General features: G+C 39.9%; 1 protein-coding gene across 8 annotated transcripts in view; it reads right to left on the reverse strand.

Moving 5' to 3' along the window:
- Positions 1 to 8,243: 8,243 nt before the first annotated feature.
- The window catches only part of SH3KBP1 (SH3 domain containing kinase binding protein 1), a 133,864-nt gene continuing 125,827 nt past the window's right edge, over positions 8,244 to 16,280 (reverse strand). For all 8 annotated transcript variants that reach the window (XM_083501928.1, XM_083501932.1, XM_083501931.1 and 5 more), the window contains 3 exons: positions 14,399 to 14,664; positions 13,533 to 13,596; positions 8,244 to 11,402 (listed from right to left, as the gene is read on the reverse strand). In XM_083501928.1, the coding sequence (XP_083358054.1) occupies positions 11,361 to 11,402; positions 13,533 to 13,596; positions 14,399 to 14,664 (372 nt within the window). In that variant the 3' untranslated portion in view covers positions 8,244 to 11,360. The remainder of the gene's footprint in view (positions 11,403 to 13,532; positions 13,597 to 14,398; positions 14,665 to 16,280) is intronic.

Here is a 16,280-nt window from a genome sequence, read left to right on the forward strand (position 1 = left end):
GTGGTGTAATCATGTCCCTACGCAGAAAAAAAGTAAAAGGGAAATTAGCTGCACAGGTAAAATAATTGTTACCCTCATAACTAGGCAGGTGCTTTCATTTTGCATCTCACAAATAAGGACATCATTGTACAGAAAAATTACTTGTATACAAACTATTTTCCTGTCCCACAACACAATTCTGACCAAATCTATATTTATTTCTAATAAAACACATCTACAAACATTAAATAGTACAGGTAGCTTAAAAAAGTAACCCCATTTCAGAATTATAGCTTTCTCCCCGAAGGCAGATTTCTGTGCATATACAACAGGGTGTATATACATTTAACAGGGGGGGCTAGGCATGGGGACTCTGTCTAGCCAAACAACTGAACGTAGCGAGCAGACTCAGGTAAGCCCCACCCTGCCTAATCAATCACAAGACCCAGCGTGCACAGACCATTCAAGAGCAGCAATGCCCATCAATTTTGGGGCCCCCAGCTCACTGAAATATTTTATGGAGGGGTGGCAAGGGATCTGAACCCCTAAGAGTTGGCTCCTATGGTTGGAAATCACAGTAAATCACAACTCCCATGCTCCCTGGAAGGAAATTGCACTCCCAGACATGCTCAGATACATCATTTCTGTGGAAAGGGACCGGTAAAGTATCGTCTACCTAGTGTTTCTCACTGCCGGTTATACGCACACTTTTCAAAAGTAAGGGTTATTTCTTTTTTTGCATGGAAAGGAGGAAAATACATTGGCAGGGAAATGGGCTAGTTGTGGAGGTGATTCTAAACAACACTTTGAGTCAGATCTGCATTTGAAGGGGATGGGGCCTTTGATGGATTCAAAGTATTTAAGGTCCATTAAAGCTCCGCAATTGCAGATTCACCCTTATCACCCGGCTCCAATGCAAATGGGAAAATGTGGCCGCTTCTCCATGCTCCTTGTCTGACATTCTAACTATTATGCCGACACTATATCATTGGGGTGGTGTGGGGCATGATTCTGCTATTTCAATAACATAAACCCAAATCTCCTTTTTGTTTTTGGAAACAGTGGCCTGGCTCTTTGGTCCCTGGTTATTAATAGCTATTATCTCATATGATAAATGTTTATCTAGATAAGGATGGCATGCTTGGAACTCAAAGGGGAACCAAGTTATCAGAAAGTGCAGCAGTGGCTAGCACAAAATGCCAACAAAGGAACCCAACAGCCTGAAGGATACAGCAGACTTAAATAGAAAATACATCCTTGTATTTTCTCACATTGTATTTCAGTGGTGACTTTCTGAATAAATAAACCGCCCATTTTTATTTTGGAGTTCCTAGGTAACAAAAAAAAAGCCTTTAAAATAAAATACCGTGATCCTGATCCAACAAGGGATATCCACACATGGAAGCAACCTTTTGAATGGGGAGCCAATGCAGACATTCACACTGCAGTGCCAACCTGGGTTCATCTGAACAACCCTGCAGTGTCTTCAAATTGATGCACATCTAATGCACATCGAGGACCTACTAGCTGCTGCAAAAGCACTGCCATAACAGTTTCTCTACCATGCAGGCGGCGGGCATTATCTCCTGATCTCACCACTGAAATCCTCTCTAAAGAGCAGGCAGGCCAAGCACCACAGCACTGGGGTCAGAGATAAACCCCTCTGCCTGCTCTTGAAGAGTAAAAGGCATCATCGCGCACACACAAAACACTGCAGCGCTGGGGTGGGTGAAAATGCTCTCTTTGCACTTGATCATTAACGTGGCACAGTTAGTTCTGGGGCGAGTATAAGGCAACATTTCTACCCCTCTCAATCCCAGCACTAATAGTGGAGGTGGGTGCAAACCCTGCCCAGATTTCTGAGCAGAGTAAAAGAAAGCATTTCCAGCCCTCCACACTGGAGTGGACATGACTTGGAAATGCTGGTTGCATGGGCGTTTATTTGTGAAAGTTGTGAATGTATGTGTGACTAGGACTGTGTTTGGAGGTGTGAAAGTGAGAGGGAGGAGGCAGCGGCAGCTATGTTGCCTGGGTTCCTGGGGTGTGTGCTATTTGTTGCATGGCTGTGGCAAGTGTGTGAACTGCATTGGGTCGCATGTGTAGTGTGTGCATGAACAATGCACACACACTGGCTATTGCCCACCACAGGCATGTGGCCCTTGGAGAGTGACTGATCATCAATGTGGCCCTTGGCCCAAAAAGAATTAGCCATCGTTGCTGGGGAGGAAGCTGCTTTGTAAACAGTGAGACTTCTAAGTAGACATGTGTAGGAATGCAAGGTTTATTTTGTTAGTTTGCACAGGCTTCCCCAAATTTCCCTTCAGTAAGTTAACATGTCCAATTCCCTCCTCCCAGACTTTGAATATTTAGGAACCGCAGAAGAAACTTTGCTCCCTGCCACTTCATATTTTTTTCAACTCAATTTTGAAGTTCCTTGTAAGGGAATAAATGGTATGTGACTGTGTTGCCTGACCAACAGCTATGTTCTCGTTCTGAAAACAATTAACAGGTTAAGCAGAAGTGGATCACCAATTAAATCAACTTTACTGCTCAGTATATTATCCCTTATGCATTGCATTTGGCCTGTACATCCAGAAACATAGGCTTGCACATAGAATTTAAAAATGTAGCTATTACTAAAAATATAGAGAGGTGAATGTTTATATTATTATTAAAGAAGCGTTTCAGTAGATGCACTGGCATAATGTACTAGTATAAGACTCTTCTAAGTACATAGATCAGGGTGTCCTGCTTTCAGCATAGCTCAGAAATAAGTTTACAAATTGCTGCTTTCATATAGCCTTGCAGTTCCAGTTTAGGAATTTGACTAGGGAAAAAATACTTTAAAAAGCCCGAAAGAGTTAACCACCTGTGGCTGCCAATTCTTCCACCCTACACATTTGTCTTAGGAAGGGGGAAAACAGACTTGGAAATTCTTTTTAACCTCATACATGTAGTTCCACTTTCACATACTGGGTTGCCACATAACTCATCAGAGCATAATAGTAATTACACCTGTTCCAAACAGCTATAGCAGAGGTGGGGAACCCATTTCAGCTTGAACCTCATGGCGAACTTTCTGGGAGTTACGTGCCGTGGTACCTTGGGTTACAAACGCTTCGAGTTACAAACGCTTCAGGTTACAGACTCCGCTAACCCGGAAGTTGTACCTCGGGTTAAGAACTTTACTTTAGGATGAGAACAGAAATTGCGCGGCGGCAGTGGGAGGCCCCATTAGCTAAAGTGGTACCTCAGGTTAAGAACAGTTTCAGGTTAAGAACGGACCTCCAGAACGAATTAAGTTCTTAACCAGAAGTACCACTGTACTGGTTTGGTTTTGTGCAGGAGGGTTGAGTTACTGTCTCAGTTATTGCGTTTAGTTGCTAATGATGGTTTAGGCGTATGGAATTATTTTATTTGTAACATTTTTAGGCTTAAGATAATATTTTGCTTTTCTGTTAGTTATGCTGCTTTAAATGTGGATCTTTCCTGCATTTGATTTTCATTTGATCTATTTTTTTATGTAAAAATGTATAGAAAATATTTTTTAAAATGTTATTTTACTGATGATTGATTTTAGTAGTTTTATAAGTTGTTTTGCATATGCAAAGGCAAACACTATATCATGAGACATTCTGTTTAGAGGGTGTTAGATTTTAAATTTAATAAAGATTTTATAAAAAGGAAATATTTAAAAGAAAATATCAACATTATAATATAAATTACTGTAATTTGAATGTGAGTATGGTCATTTCATGTTTTATGTTTATCTTCTGTTCTTCATAATTTTGAAACTAATACTATTAAGTGTGGCATCATAGAGTTCTGTTCATACATATAGAACGATCAATAGGATATACTTTCCTTAAGTTTTTATAATTTAGTATTCCTTTGTTCTTTACAACCACCCTGGGGGGAAGAAAACTGAAAGTGTGTGGTCATATATTAGATAAAATGGTAACACTTGACTAGAACATAATGCATGGCTACATTTTTCTTTGAACTTTCCCACTTTGTGGGTTGCTTTGCAATTTCAGTTTCCCTTGATGATTTCCTGCCTAAACAGGAAGGTCTTAAGGTTCCTACTGTGTAGGACACGGGTGTCAAACACAAGGCCCGCGGGCCAAATCCGGCCCGCCAGACCTCGTCATGTGGCCCGTGTAGCTGCCGCCAGCTGCCAGCCTTCACCTTTTATTCTCGCTTTTTTTTTTTTGACACAAGAAAGCTGCCTCTTCAGCGCATGCGCGGCAGCCTACAAGCCAGAGAATGTCTGCCCTCTAGCAGCGCTGGCCGTTCTACACAGGAAACCTCCACTTTACATGCATTCAGGAAACCTCCACTTGTTTTTATATTGAGCGCATGCCATCCTGTGATGTGACAGATCCAACGGCTGCCTGAACCCTTCTCTCCTGTACTGTAAGTCCTACAGATACAACCGGCCCTTTGAGGGTGACCGAACTGCTGATGCGGCCCCCGATGAATTTGAGTTAGACACCCCTGGTGTAGGAAGTGCAATTTAGAAGACCACCTTTAAAAACATTTGTGTTGGCCAATGATAAGGATTTCTTAACCCATGGGATTAAATTCCATGTCATTGTCTACAAGATGGTGGATTCGATCAAAGAGTTGCCCCTGGTTATTTTCTTGCTGTCTCTAGGAAAACATGAATACCAAACAGGTACTTGCTGTTCTTTAAGCAACACCCAATGGGACTGATTCTCCAAATGTCACTTAAACATTGATATTCAGAGCTGATGTTATGTTCTTTTTCTACTTGACTTTGCCACAATATAGCTGCAGAAGTGAAAAGTAGTGGGTATCAGTAGTGCAGTTCTCACAATGCTCGTATGTCACATTTATGGACAAGAGAGGGGAGAGGAGTCCTAAACATTACACAATCTTCTTCCTCTATATAATAATAATAATTTATTATTTATACCCCACCCATCTGGTTGAGTTTCCCCAGCCACTTTGGGCAGCTCCCAATCGAGTGTTAAAAACAATACAGCATTAAATATTAAAAACTTCCCTAAACAGGGCTGCCTTCAGATGTCTTTTAAAGGTAAGATAGCTGCTTATTTCCTTGATATGTGATGGGAGGGTGTTCCACGGGGCTGGTGCCACTACCGAGAAGGCCCTCTGTCTGGCTCCCTGTAACCTCACTTCTCGCACAGCAGACCTCTATAGCACAAAGGAACACTGCAGCACTGAAGTTAGCAAACTCAGCTCTGACCAAGTGTGTGGAGACATGCACACAAATACGTTATAATTTCCTTGAAGGGACACTCCATTAGTGGCAGATAAATTTTACATGCCATTCAGAATAACAACTACCTTAACAGTGACTGGTCTAATTCCATTCTATAAATACTTCAGAGAGCACACCAGATTCTGTGCCTGCCTCCTTATACCAGATGAAAAAGGGATTAGGAGCAGAACTAGATGTTATGGGGGAAATATGGAGTAGCCAGCTCTGTATCTCTGCAATAACAATAATGTCAAGGAAGTTAGAATCAGCAGGTGAGAAAGTGCTTAATGCTTTGTCTGCCCACTACGTCATTCAAATGCCTTCTTCTAGGTTGTTTTTAAATTGGTGCCCCCCTCCCAAAGCCAAATGAAAGAAATAATTGAAACTGACTGAGGAAGCAAAGGAAGTTGGGTTTCCTATGAAATACTCTTCTGGTCAGAGTGGAAAACATAGGGAGGGTGAGCTTATCTTCTGGGAGGGAGTCAGAACCACTCCTTTGCCAATTGAGAATAGCCTGGAGGCATTTGCAAAACAAAACCAGGTGGGATAAAGCAGAAACAGCCATTTCTTCTGTGGATCATCTCTTGAAGATCCCTGCCTTAACATTCCCATTATGTGGAACGTTTGCTAATATGACACCTACATCAATCCACCACTAGATGAGCTTATTCTGTTGAGACCAAAGGTCACTCTGCAAATCCTCTGTTCACTCTTTATTACTTCTCATATTTCTAGGGCCGAGCCTTATTACACAAACTAGATCATGCACTGAGCTCCAATTCAAAATCATGTAAGAATCACACACACATTATCGTTCCTGGGCTGGGCTGTAGCCACCAGTCTCAGGCGTGGTTCTCCTGCAAGGGCCAAGAAGTACTAAAGACCAGTGGCATTTTTGTAAGATGTGCTTATTTACAAATATACAAAGCTGTGCACTGTAGGCAGCAAGCCAGACAATGTCCCATCTTTAAAGGATCATGGGTTCATCAAAGGCTTAAGCAATTGCCTATCTTTGCAGCTTACCCCAATGTTGCTTCTTGCTAGCTAGATGCAACAGCCTGCTTCTCTTGTTGCTCAAAATCAAACTGCCAGGCAATTTCTTTCATGTTATGCGCATGCACACACACAAAAACATCCTGCTAGTTAAGCCCAAACACTGGCTGGTAGGTGTGACCTGCACATACCACTTGAGAGCCCCCAATAGCTTCCAAAAACCCATTAGGAAAAGAGACATAAAAGTCTAGAGATCATTTTGTCTACTTCACAACACAATGAATCACCTCATACTATTGGCACACTGTAGTGTACTGCAAGATGCACTTTGCCACTGCAATAGCTTTTCAGACCTTCTTTGGAAACTTACCTTTCCTGTTCCATCCACTACACTTGGAGATCTGCAGAGCCATTTCCCCTTTGCTGCAAGCTGACCTGACTTTCATTATCAGTAGCTGAGCAACCTTTTAACAGGTGCTGGTACTTAACTTTTTTGCCATCTGCCTGGGATCAGCTGAGAATGAGAAAGGACACACAATTACAACTACTAACTGAGGAGCTGGAGCTACACTAGATAATGCAAAAACCACAGAGAACCAATGTTTACTCTTCCTCCAGCCAAATGAATCAGTCTCTCAAAAACAAAATTAACTGAAAGAAGGAAAAGACTGATTCTTTTCTAAATATGTATTTCTAACTTGAGGGGAAATGGGATAAATTTTTGTAGCTTGGGTCTCTCAAGTCTTGGCTTAGTTCTTTTAAAACAGCAAGCAGATATTTTACTTGGGAAGCAGTCTTGAACTCCCCCCATTATTATACAGTTGCCTCTTCTATAATCACATTGGCTGCAAAGGTGGCTGCAAGCGTCAGCTTTTGGGAGTCACTGTTTGGTATGGGAACTCAATAAGAAGTGTTTGCATGTTAGTAGCTGTAAGGGCTTGCTCATGTTTTCTACACCAAGGAGGAGGTGGCAAAAAGACTAAGCAACTTTGCTTAGGGGTGTGTGTGTGTGTGTGTGTGTGTGTGTGTGTGTGTGTGTGTGTGTGTTAGGGACAGGGATGGGGCAGGCAGTCCAATCCTTTTTTACTCAGCTACAGCTCATGGTTAGTGAGGAAACAACTTAACCAGAAGCCCAAATTTGGACAACATGCTAAGCCAAAGCTGAGCTTAGTTCAACGAAGAATAAAGCAGCAACGAAGGAGCTGAAAGCTCCTCTTTAGCTCATAAATTTGTAAGGCCTTGGTAAGCCATAGTTTGGCCTACTGTGTTATGCAAACCAGGCCATAGTGTGCAAACCATTTTCACAAATATTGGTTTTGTTGCAGGGAAGAAAACATTTGCGCGTTTTCTCTAGTTTAATATATTTGACCGCTGTGTTCCAGAGGTAGACCCATCCCCATTTGCCAGGAATTCTAGTGGTCCAGGCTAGCATGGAACACAGATGTCTAAATGGTTTATTTATCTACATGTTACATTGAACACAGAGTTGGTATATAGATTGTGCTGTAATACTAAGGAGTTGCCTTAATTTGAGATTTTGAACAAAAAGGAATTTGTAGATACATGAAGTTTTAGTAAATTACATAAGGAAACATGTCAGAATTATGCAATGCAAACTTATATATTAAATATGAGTTATAAAACAAACTTAGCTACGCATAATGACTAAAGCAACTTGAATTCACCATGAAATAAAATGCAAGCAAAAGTTGCTTAATAGAACTAGCACAAAATTTGTGCTTCATCTGTGCCCATTGAAGGCAATTCATGGCAATTCCAACAAAAGTAGACACCTTCAGTTCAAGATGAATTTGCAGTGCGTTCCTTTCTATTTGCTTTGATGAGAAAAATAAATATTTCTGGCATAACTACATTATAACAATGGCTGTAAATGAATAATTGGTCATTTCTTTTAAAGCACTGGAAGTGTAATTTCTTTGAAAAATGCTTCCTATTCTGTAACTATAATGCAGAATAAGTGATAATTCATATTTCCAAGAACAACAAAGCTTTAAACAAGGTATTTCCACAAAATCTCATTTAATCTTATTTTACAAATCACACAATACGTTGGACTCCTCAATACAGTTTTATAAAATGACAATGTACCATTGCAACAGGAAGGGGAGAAAGAAGGGGGGGAATAGAGAACCTGATTTCAGGTCAGACAATGCTGAATTAAGATAGGTCCCTCTGTCCCACTCCCCACAAAAAAATAACATTTTAGAACACGGCCCTGTGTTTGAACCCATACTGTAAATATGGTTAAATACTGTAAAAAGTTAGTTTTCCAGGTGAGTGAAATCAGAAATCCACTATGCTATCCTACAATCTCAAGTTTCAAATATCTGTAAATTTAGAAGCATTACTTGTCTGCCTGTCAAATTCTTAATTTTTAAGTTAGTAGCTATAAATTCTTATTGCTAGAAAACTACAAGAGATCTATAAAGACCTGGTTGGAAACAAGAGCCTATATCATCCATAGGTCTAATTAATATGCTACCACTGTTGTGTGGGTGCCACACATTGAGACGATCAGGTCTGGCCTTGCATTGGTAACCTTTGTATATAGATGTACATCCTCAGGGCCCACCCCAAAAAGTGATGGTAGCAGGAAAAGGAACCAAATGTTTCAATTGACATAGGGTTTCTCTCATCAGTTGTTATCAGAGCAACGTGCAATGCAACCGCATGGAAGCGGCTTCTATATGAATCCATTTTCTGCAAGTGGCTTTGAGAAGCTCTGTCTCATGGCAACTTTGCATATTCATTTACTTGCCCCAGTTTGGTACACATGGGGGATCCTCAACATGGACACATGTGCATGTTAAAAGCACCTGTTTCCTGTAAAACATTCAAAATAGCATGCCACTGAAGCGGTGTCGTGACCACATGCTCAAACCCACAGACTTTTGGCATTCTAAGTGCACATCTGACGCTTCTATTTGCCTTCTGTCCACTCCTAAGCACTTTGAGCTGGCTTGTATTTTACTGCAATGCTAAATCACGTAGCACTGCGTTTGTTACAGCACAATATCTCAAGCACTAGCTAGTCTTAGGACTGGGCAATAGTTTATTCTGTAAAACAGTAAAGAATAGTACCAACCTCTTGGAACACATGGCTGTTGTGACGATCAAGGAGTTGATTTCACAAAATTTCCTCATGCTTGAAGCACAGTGGAAATACATTGATCAAAATGGGTTGGGTTTTCTGAATACAGAGATCGTAATGCAGCTTTAAAATCATAGAGGTATCACAGTGAAAAATGTTCAATTAGTGATTGTGTTAAAGTTAAGTAGTAAGTAAGAAATAGACATGATTAACACAAGGATTCTGATGCATCACTAAATCTAAAACCTGCTGTTCCATCTTCCTGGAACTGAACTATAGAAATCTTTATAGAGATTACCATCATGTTGGAAGCTTTCAAGCCAATTAAAATCAAACTAGAAGTCAAACAAACAACTTTGAATTCCTAAGGTGGGGGAGAGGAGAATGCTAAATGGTCATGTGATATGATAAACAGAGTCACTGTGTAATATTTAATGTAAACTTCATAGCTCTGACCACAGAGCAGAGCCAAAACACCACTGGACAGCAACAAGTGGATGTTTCAGCAGCACAAATACCTTAATTGTACAAGGAAACACACAAACCAATCCTATGTGTGTTTTCTCAAAAGTAGGTCTCACTAAATTCAATGGGGCTTACTCTCTTAGTAAGTGTGAGGTGGCAGTCCTATGCGCACTTATCTGGGAATAATTTTCATTGAATTGGATTTACATCTGAGTAGACACACATAGGATTGTATTAATAATGCAATCTATTATTAAAATAGGAAATTACAGTTTTTGTCATGAACTATTTTTAGATTGTGCACATGTGCACATACACTCAATTTACCTTGAAATCTGAGATTCTCGCTATCTATAAATAGATGAGTTAAATACTGCTTTTCTGTAACCCTAGGAAAGAAAGCCCAGCTTCTAGGATGCCATTATACAAAAATCACACCATTTCCCCACATTACGAAGTTCACAATAGATGTAGCAATTGATATTAAACACCAGGTTAATATTGCACAATATCTGTGCATGAAATAATACAACTCTCTCTTGTTGTTTTATATTTTATTCATTTTTGCTCTTAGATTATGCATATTCTGTTCACCCAAGATGTGCAAACCTAGAGATGAAAGCAAGTGTTTAAAGTTCGAATGAAATCAAGCAGCAGTGAATTCTCAGTTGAATAAGCCACAGTTGTTGAAATAAAGTTGCTTCAACATGCTGTGGTCATTATACCACCTTAGCAAAAACAAAAAACAAAAAAACCCCAAACATGTTCTCTTAGGAGCAAGCAGCTAAAATACTGAAAGAGTGACCTCTAGTGGACTGTCAGGCCTCATTGTGATAGCTACATTTCTAAGACCTGGTCTACAACCAGCTCCAATCAGTGTTTGGCAAAAGAAGGCACAAATCATTGCAAAGACCAATTTATCTTCATTTTTTTCCTTTTAAATACACTATTTGTACACAAACTTAAGATTCATCTTGTAGATAATTTTTGGACAAAAGATTGCATATGTAATCGTATTTAAAACAACACATAAAGCTGTTCTATGTGAAGCAAGAGAGAAAGAGAGAGAAAGAGAGAGAGAGAGAGAGAGAGAGAGAGAGAGAGAGAGAGAAATAAAGGACTCCTCACCCAGATATCAACATTCATTTCTGGCTATATGCAATACAAACATTTTAAGAATCTGTGTGACAAAAGACAATTTAAAAAGTCAAAATCATAAAACCTGTAAACTGATAAACCTGAAGTAGATTTTACTTATGGAAAACATCATTAAAATAGTACCACTATGAACTAAACTGCCTGAGTTTTCAATTGCCTGTGAACTTGAAGTAGAGAAGATTTTAGCACAGTAAGAAGAATTTCAGTCACAACAGTGCGATAACCAAGCCACATGGAAATTCCTCCTCTTCGCTGGAATTTGTGTTGTGCTATTAAAACTCTTGTGCTAGTTGTTCAAACAAAGGGGTGTAGGCAGATCTTTAATCATTTGGCACAAAGTTATTTTGTCTGGGGCATAAAAGTCTCTGTCACGATGAATAATACAACATTCCATCTATCCAGAATTCACTTTGATTGAAGAGCTTTCCTTATATCATTAACTTCCATCTGTAGAAGGACAAAAAGTTCCAGTTTAAACCATTTCCATGCAATTAGCTTTTGAATCAAATGTCCCAGTGCTTAATACATCCTTCTAGCTAGGCAGTGGCAGCATACACTTTCTTCTTCTTCAAGTCAATGTCAGAAATAACTCAGAAAATAACACCGCCAGTACCATACTGTCATTATATTCATACAAAGCATGTTGCTGTCCCTATTCAGAATACCGTATACAGCTCAGAAAATCCTACATGGAAAGGATGGAACCAATAAGGGAAAGCATAATGTGCTGGAGAATTCTGTAAAAAGCCCAAGATGACTAAGTCTTGAAATCCAACCCCCTGATTGGCAGAAGCACAGCCACTGCTGCACTTGTGAGCACCACCTCTCATGATGGCCAGGTGGAAGGTGGCGGTGGGGGGCGGGCAGAAAAATGGTCCTTCACTGAGTAGAGTCTGGCCAGGTTGGTGAAGGCACAACTCTCCCACTTCCAAACCATGTCAATAGGGAGTTTGGATTGCTCTTTGAGTATAGGTTAGAGGGGTTCTTAAAGTAATGACTGGTACAGAAGGAACAGAGGAAGAGAAAGTTTATTATTAGAACTCTGGATTCTGCAATGAATTTGATGGGTGGGAGGTTCACAGCAAATTAAAGTAAGTAGGTAAATGAGCAAATTATGTATTTATATTAATTCATTAGCAGAAGGATGTCATAATGGCTATCCCCCCTTTTTCTTCTTCTAATTAAAGTTAGATTAGCCTTCAGCAACTCGGTGCCCTTCAAATGTTTAGGACTACAGCTCGCAGCTGCAGCCTAGGGCTGATGGGAGTTGTAGACAAAAGCATCTGGATAGTAGCAGGTTGCCAAAAGCTGGGTTAGACAGATCCATGGAAGATGGACCTTTAGGTTTCAGTCTAAATGAGACCTCTGTGTTCAGAAGCTTCCACTTTGATACCCTGCTTACGAGCTTCTAGAAACATCAGCTATTCAACAGACCACAATATGCACTTTACAGGCAGCTGCAGAACATCAATATTATTAACAACGGGCTCAATGAGGTGGTACAGTTTGATTTGAAAACCTTTGTGTTTGGCCAATCCTTGGATTTCCTCCATAGCATCTAACTATACTGGTCAGGTGTCTCTCTGCCAAGAAGGCAGCTCTGAATGTTATAGATTAGAGCAGGGATGAGGAACCTGTGGCTTTCCATATGCTATTGAACTCACATCATCTGTAACTTGCTCATGCTGGCTGGGCTGAATCCAACAGCTTCTGTAGGGTCAGAACTTCCCCATTCCTTCTCAAAGAAGGCCTTAGAAACTATTTCTGTATGAAGTTTTTGGTACAATGTGGAACTCCCCTTCACTAAAAAGATCAAACCACGATCCATCAAACTTGTGGATGATGATGATATAGTGGAGGAGAGCAGGGCTTAGCAGCTCTCCCCTTCACACAGCTGTTTACACGCGAGTAATCTGAATGCCCAAACAGGGCTTACCAGTTTCCTGCTTTAATATTAGCACAGCAACATAGCTCAACTTTTCACAATGATTGTGCACTTTTCAGAAAAGCACTAAATGTTTAGCATACGTAGACTAATATGTAGTATTTCATTTTGAGATATGCCTGCAGTTACACAACTGATCAAATCTTTGAACAAACAGCAACTTGTGAGGAAGAAGACAAGTGTGAGCAGAAAGGATTAATACACATTTCCCAGCTCTATGGTCACTTGTTCACCCCATTTATAATAAAGCATAGTTACTTTATTTTTACTGTTTCTGGAAATCAAAATGCTTTGTGGATAGTATTATTTCAGGTCTTGGATTTTCAAAACATTTTAATATTGAGCAGGGGGCGGGCAGGTAGGAAATCTCATGTTTTGTTTATTATTTAAAAGATTTATATCCTTCCAGGGTAAGTTGCAACATAAGATAAATGATAAACAACCATCAGTAAAACAAAAAAAATTCTTACAGTTTAACATCTTTTTGTATTTGTTTCATCTTAACCAACTTAAACAGATTAAATATTAGCAGGATTATGTTTGCATTAGGAGTTTTTATCTTCTATTTTTATTTTCCATGAAAATTGTTCTCTTTCTATAAAGTTGTCTAAGGCCACATATGATACAAGTACCTGCAATCGTAGCCGGATCTTCTTTTCTTCATCTAATTCAGACAGCAATTGTTTTATCTCTTTTCTAGAAAAAGCAAAATAGGAAGTGAATAGAACAGCAGGCAGCTGCTTTGGAAGGTAGGTGTGAAGAAAGTCCCACTCCTTTTCCTATAATATAGGGTATCTAACTCAGCTCAGCAGAATTGCTGTTCCTGGAAAAACTGAAAAGTATCTCCTGTTTTCAGGCATGGCAAAAGAAGAATAAGAATAAACCCTACTGAAAACAGAGATTAGCAGAGAGCGTAAAATCCTTTAAAATGACTAATACCAGCAGAATTCATTGTGGTATGAATTAGTGTCCTCAAAGTAGCAGCATCTTGAGAAAATATAGAATGATGTAAGATAGGTAAGTATAGCAGGGATGTTACCCATCTTTCAAAATAATTTGGGGAAGATTAGTCAGCAACCTCTCCAGGTAAACGAAAACATGGCACTTTTTTTAAAACAAGTTAAGCTAAAAGAACTGAAAAATGCAATAAAGTTCTCCACCATAACTAATCAATTTGGCTCTGAATACAGAAGCTCTAAATCCATCGTTCATACACTTTCATCTGTCTGTAAACCAGCCTTCCCCAACCTGATGCCCTTCAGATGTTCTGGTCTATAACTCCCATCAGACATTGCTGGCATGGTTATGTTGACTGGAGCTGATGGGTGTAGTCCAAAGCATCAGGAAGGCACCAGGTTGAGGAAGGCTATTCCAAAGAAAAAGACAAATCATGCAAACACATAAAAAGTTATTAATGGACACAAAGGGACCTGGCTCACATGGGGTAATGTATGGAAAGGGGATAGTCCACACCCTCCAGCGATACAATAACACTCACTTCTGCTGGTCTTTCATTGTTTCAATGATAGTTCGCAGCTCCTTCACTTGTGTTCTTAACTCATCCAAAGCTGCTTCACCTTGGCTGGATTGGTCAGTCTTTGGCTTTCCTTCACTGCTGAACAAAGATGGGGAATTTGACCTATGACCTGTTGTTCCTGCTGAAACTGGATGAAGTGCAGATGAGGATGATAATGAAGATGGAAGATTACTTCCACTTGTTAAGCCTCCTGGCTTGGCAGGCAGTGAAGCTTTGTTATCAGATACCTATAAAAAAAATGACAATACCACACCCAAGCATTAGAATGCAAACAAGAAAAGGAGCTCCAGTATCCTATGTTTCCCCCCCTCCTCTTCTGCCCAGCTATGCTGAAGAAATCCTGTCCAGATGTTCCATAAGAATTGGCCACAATGTAAATAGCATAGCTTCTCAAACACATCTTTCCAAATTGATCTTAACATCATGCTGACGTGAGCCTGCCTGGAGCTGTCACCCATGGGAATGCTGCTGGGCAAATTTCATTCTGAATTGCTATTACTGACCAATGAAAAATGTCACCAGAAACTGGGTCAGGGTGTGTGTAGGGAAAATATGCAAAAGACAACAGGGCCCACTTGTACAAACAAAAATTTCTTCTGTGACATAAAATAATTCAAAATTATATAATAGCACTTGGCTGTTTTGTTTCTTCTTTTAAATATAAAATGTAACTAATCAATTTGGCTCTGAATGCAGAAGTGCTAAAACCACCATTATACGGTTATATAATAACCATACAGAGAGAGATCACAAGTCAGTGGCAGAGAACGTGTTTTGCAAGCAGAAGGACTTGGATTCAATCATTAGAATGTTTAGTTAAAATAATTTCAGGTAGTAGGTGGGATCAGGGAAAGTGGGGACAAATAGTCTAACCAGTATAAGGCAGGGATGGGTAGATAGGGCTCTATTGGTGGATCTCTAGTGAATTCAAAACAGGTCACCAAGGATTTCTGACTCCAACCGTTATTATAACAGCAACAACAAAATGATACAAACCCTGCCACAAAAAAGGATAGAGATGAAATTAAGACAACTGTAGGTGGTGACGGTGGGGATAATCAGGAGCAGATTTCTGTGTGAAAGGGTTATGTTCTGGTACTCAAAAACAAATCCCTGGGAACAGAATTCTTGACTTCTAAGTGTGTATCTTTTGAGCCTGGCTCTGGCTGTTTTTACTAGAAGCCTGAGATCCATCAAAGTAGATCCCACAAGACTCATGTCTTGCTTTGGATTGACAGCTTCCTCTGTTCCTATTACTTAGGTTCTTTAGAACCTAAAGAGTTTAAGGTTATGGAAGGAAATGGAATTTCTAAAACAAAAGTCGCCTCGCTGCTAAATGTGTCTTATAATACCTCCTATAATGTAGAATGTGTATGACTGCAATCCTATAACACCTTTTCTGGGAATAAGCCCAACTGAACTGAGTGGGACTTCATTCTGAATAGGCAGGTATAGGATTGCATTCTAAAAGTCTGAAATGAGAATGAATACATGTCAGCACAAGTGAAAGAACTCTGTCCTCAGACATTTTAGAAGACACAGTTTGGTTTGCTATATGGGGATATACTTGCCCCCTTTGGAAAGGCACTGGAGGCAGAAAACTAAGTTTGAAAATTAGAGACGTTGCTCAAATCATTGCCTAGACCTTAAATTCTCTGGACAAGTCACCCTGGAATTGCTCAGATGTCTGACTTCCTAGCAATAGCTTGTATGCAGTGGAACATGGAATTGTACTTATGATCATATGGATTTATCACCAAACACATCAAACTGTGTGTGATCTGTGTGTACATGTCATGTTGATTTTCCTTTCCCTCTTTTAGGAAGGGGGAATAACTGTGGA

The sequence above is a fragment of the Podarcis liolepis genome (genome assembly GCF_965112155.1).
Source record: "Podarcis liolepis genome assembly, chromosome: 4".
Taxonomy (NCBI): Eukaryota; Metazoa; Chordata; class Lepidosauria; order Squamata; family Lacertidae; genus Podarcis; species Podarcis liolepis.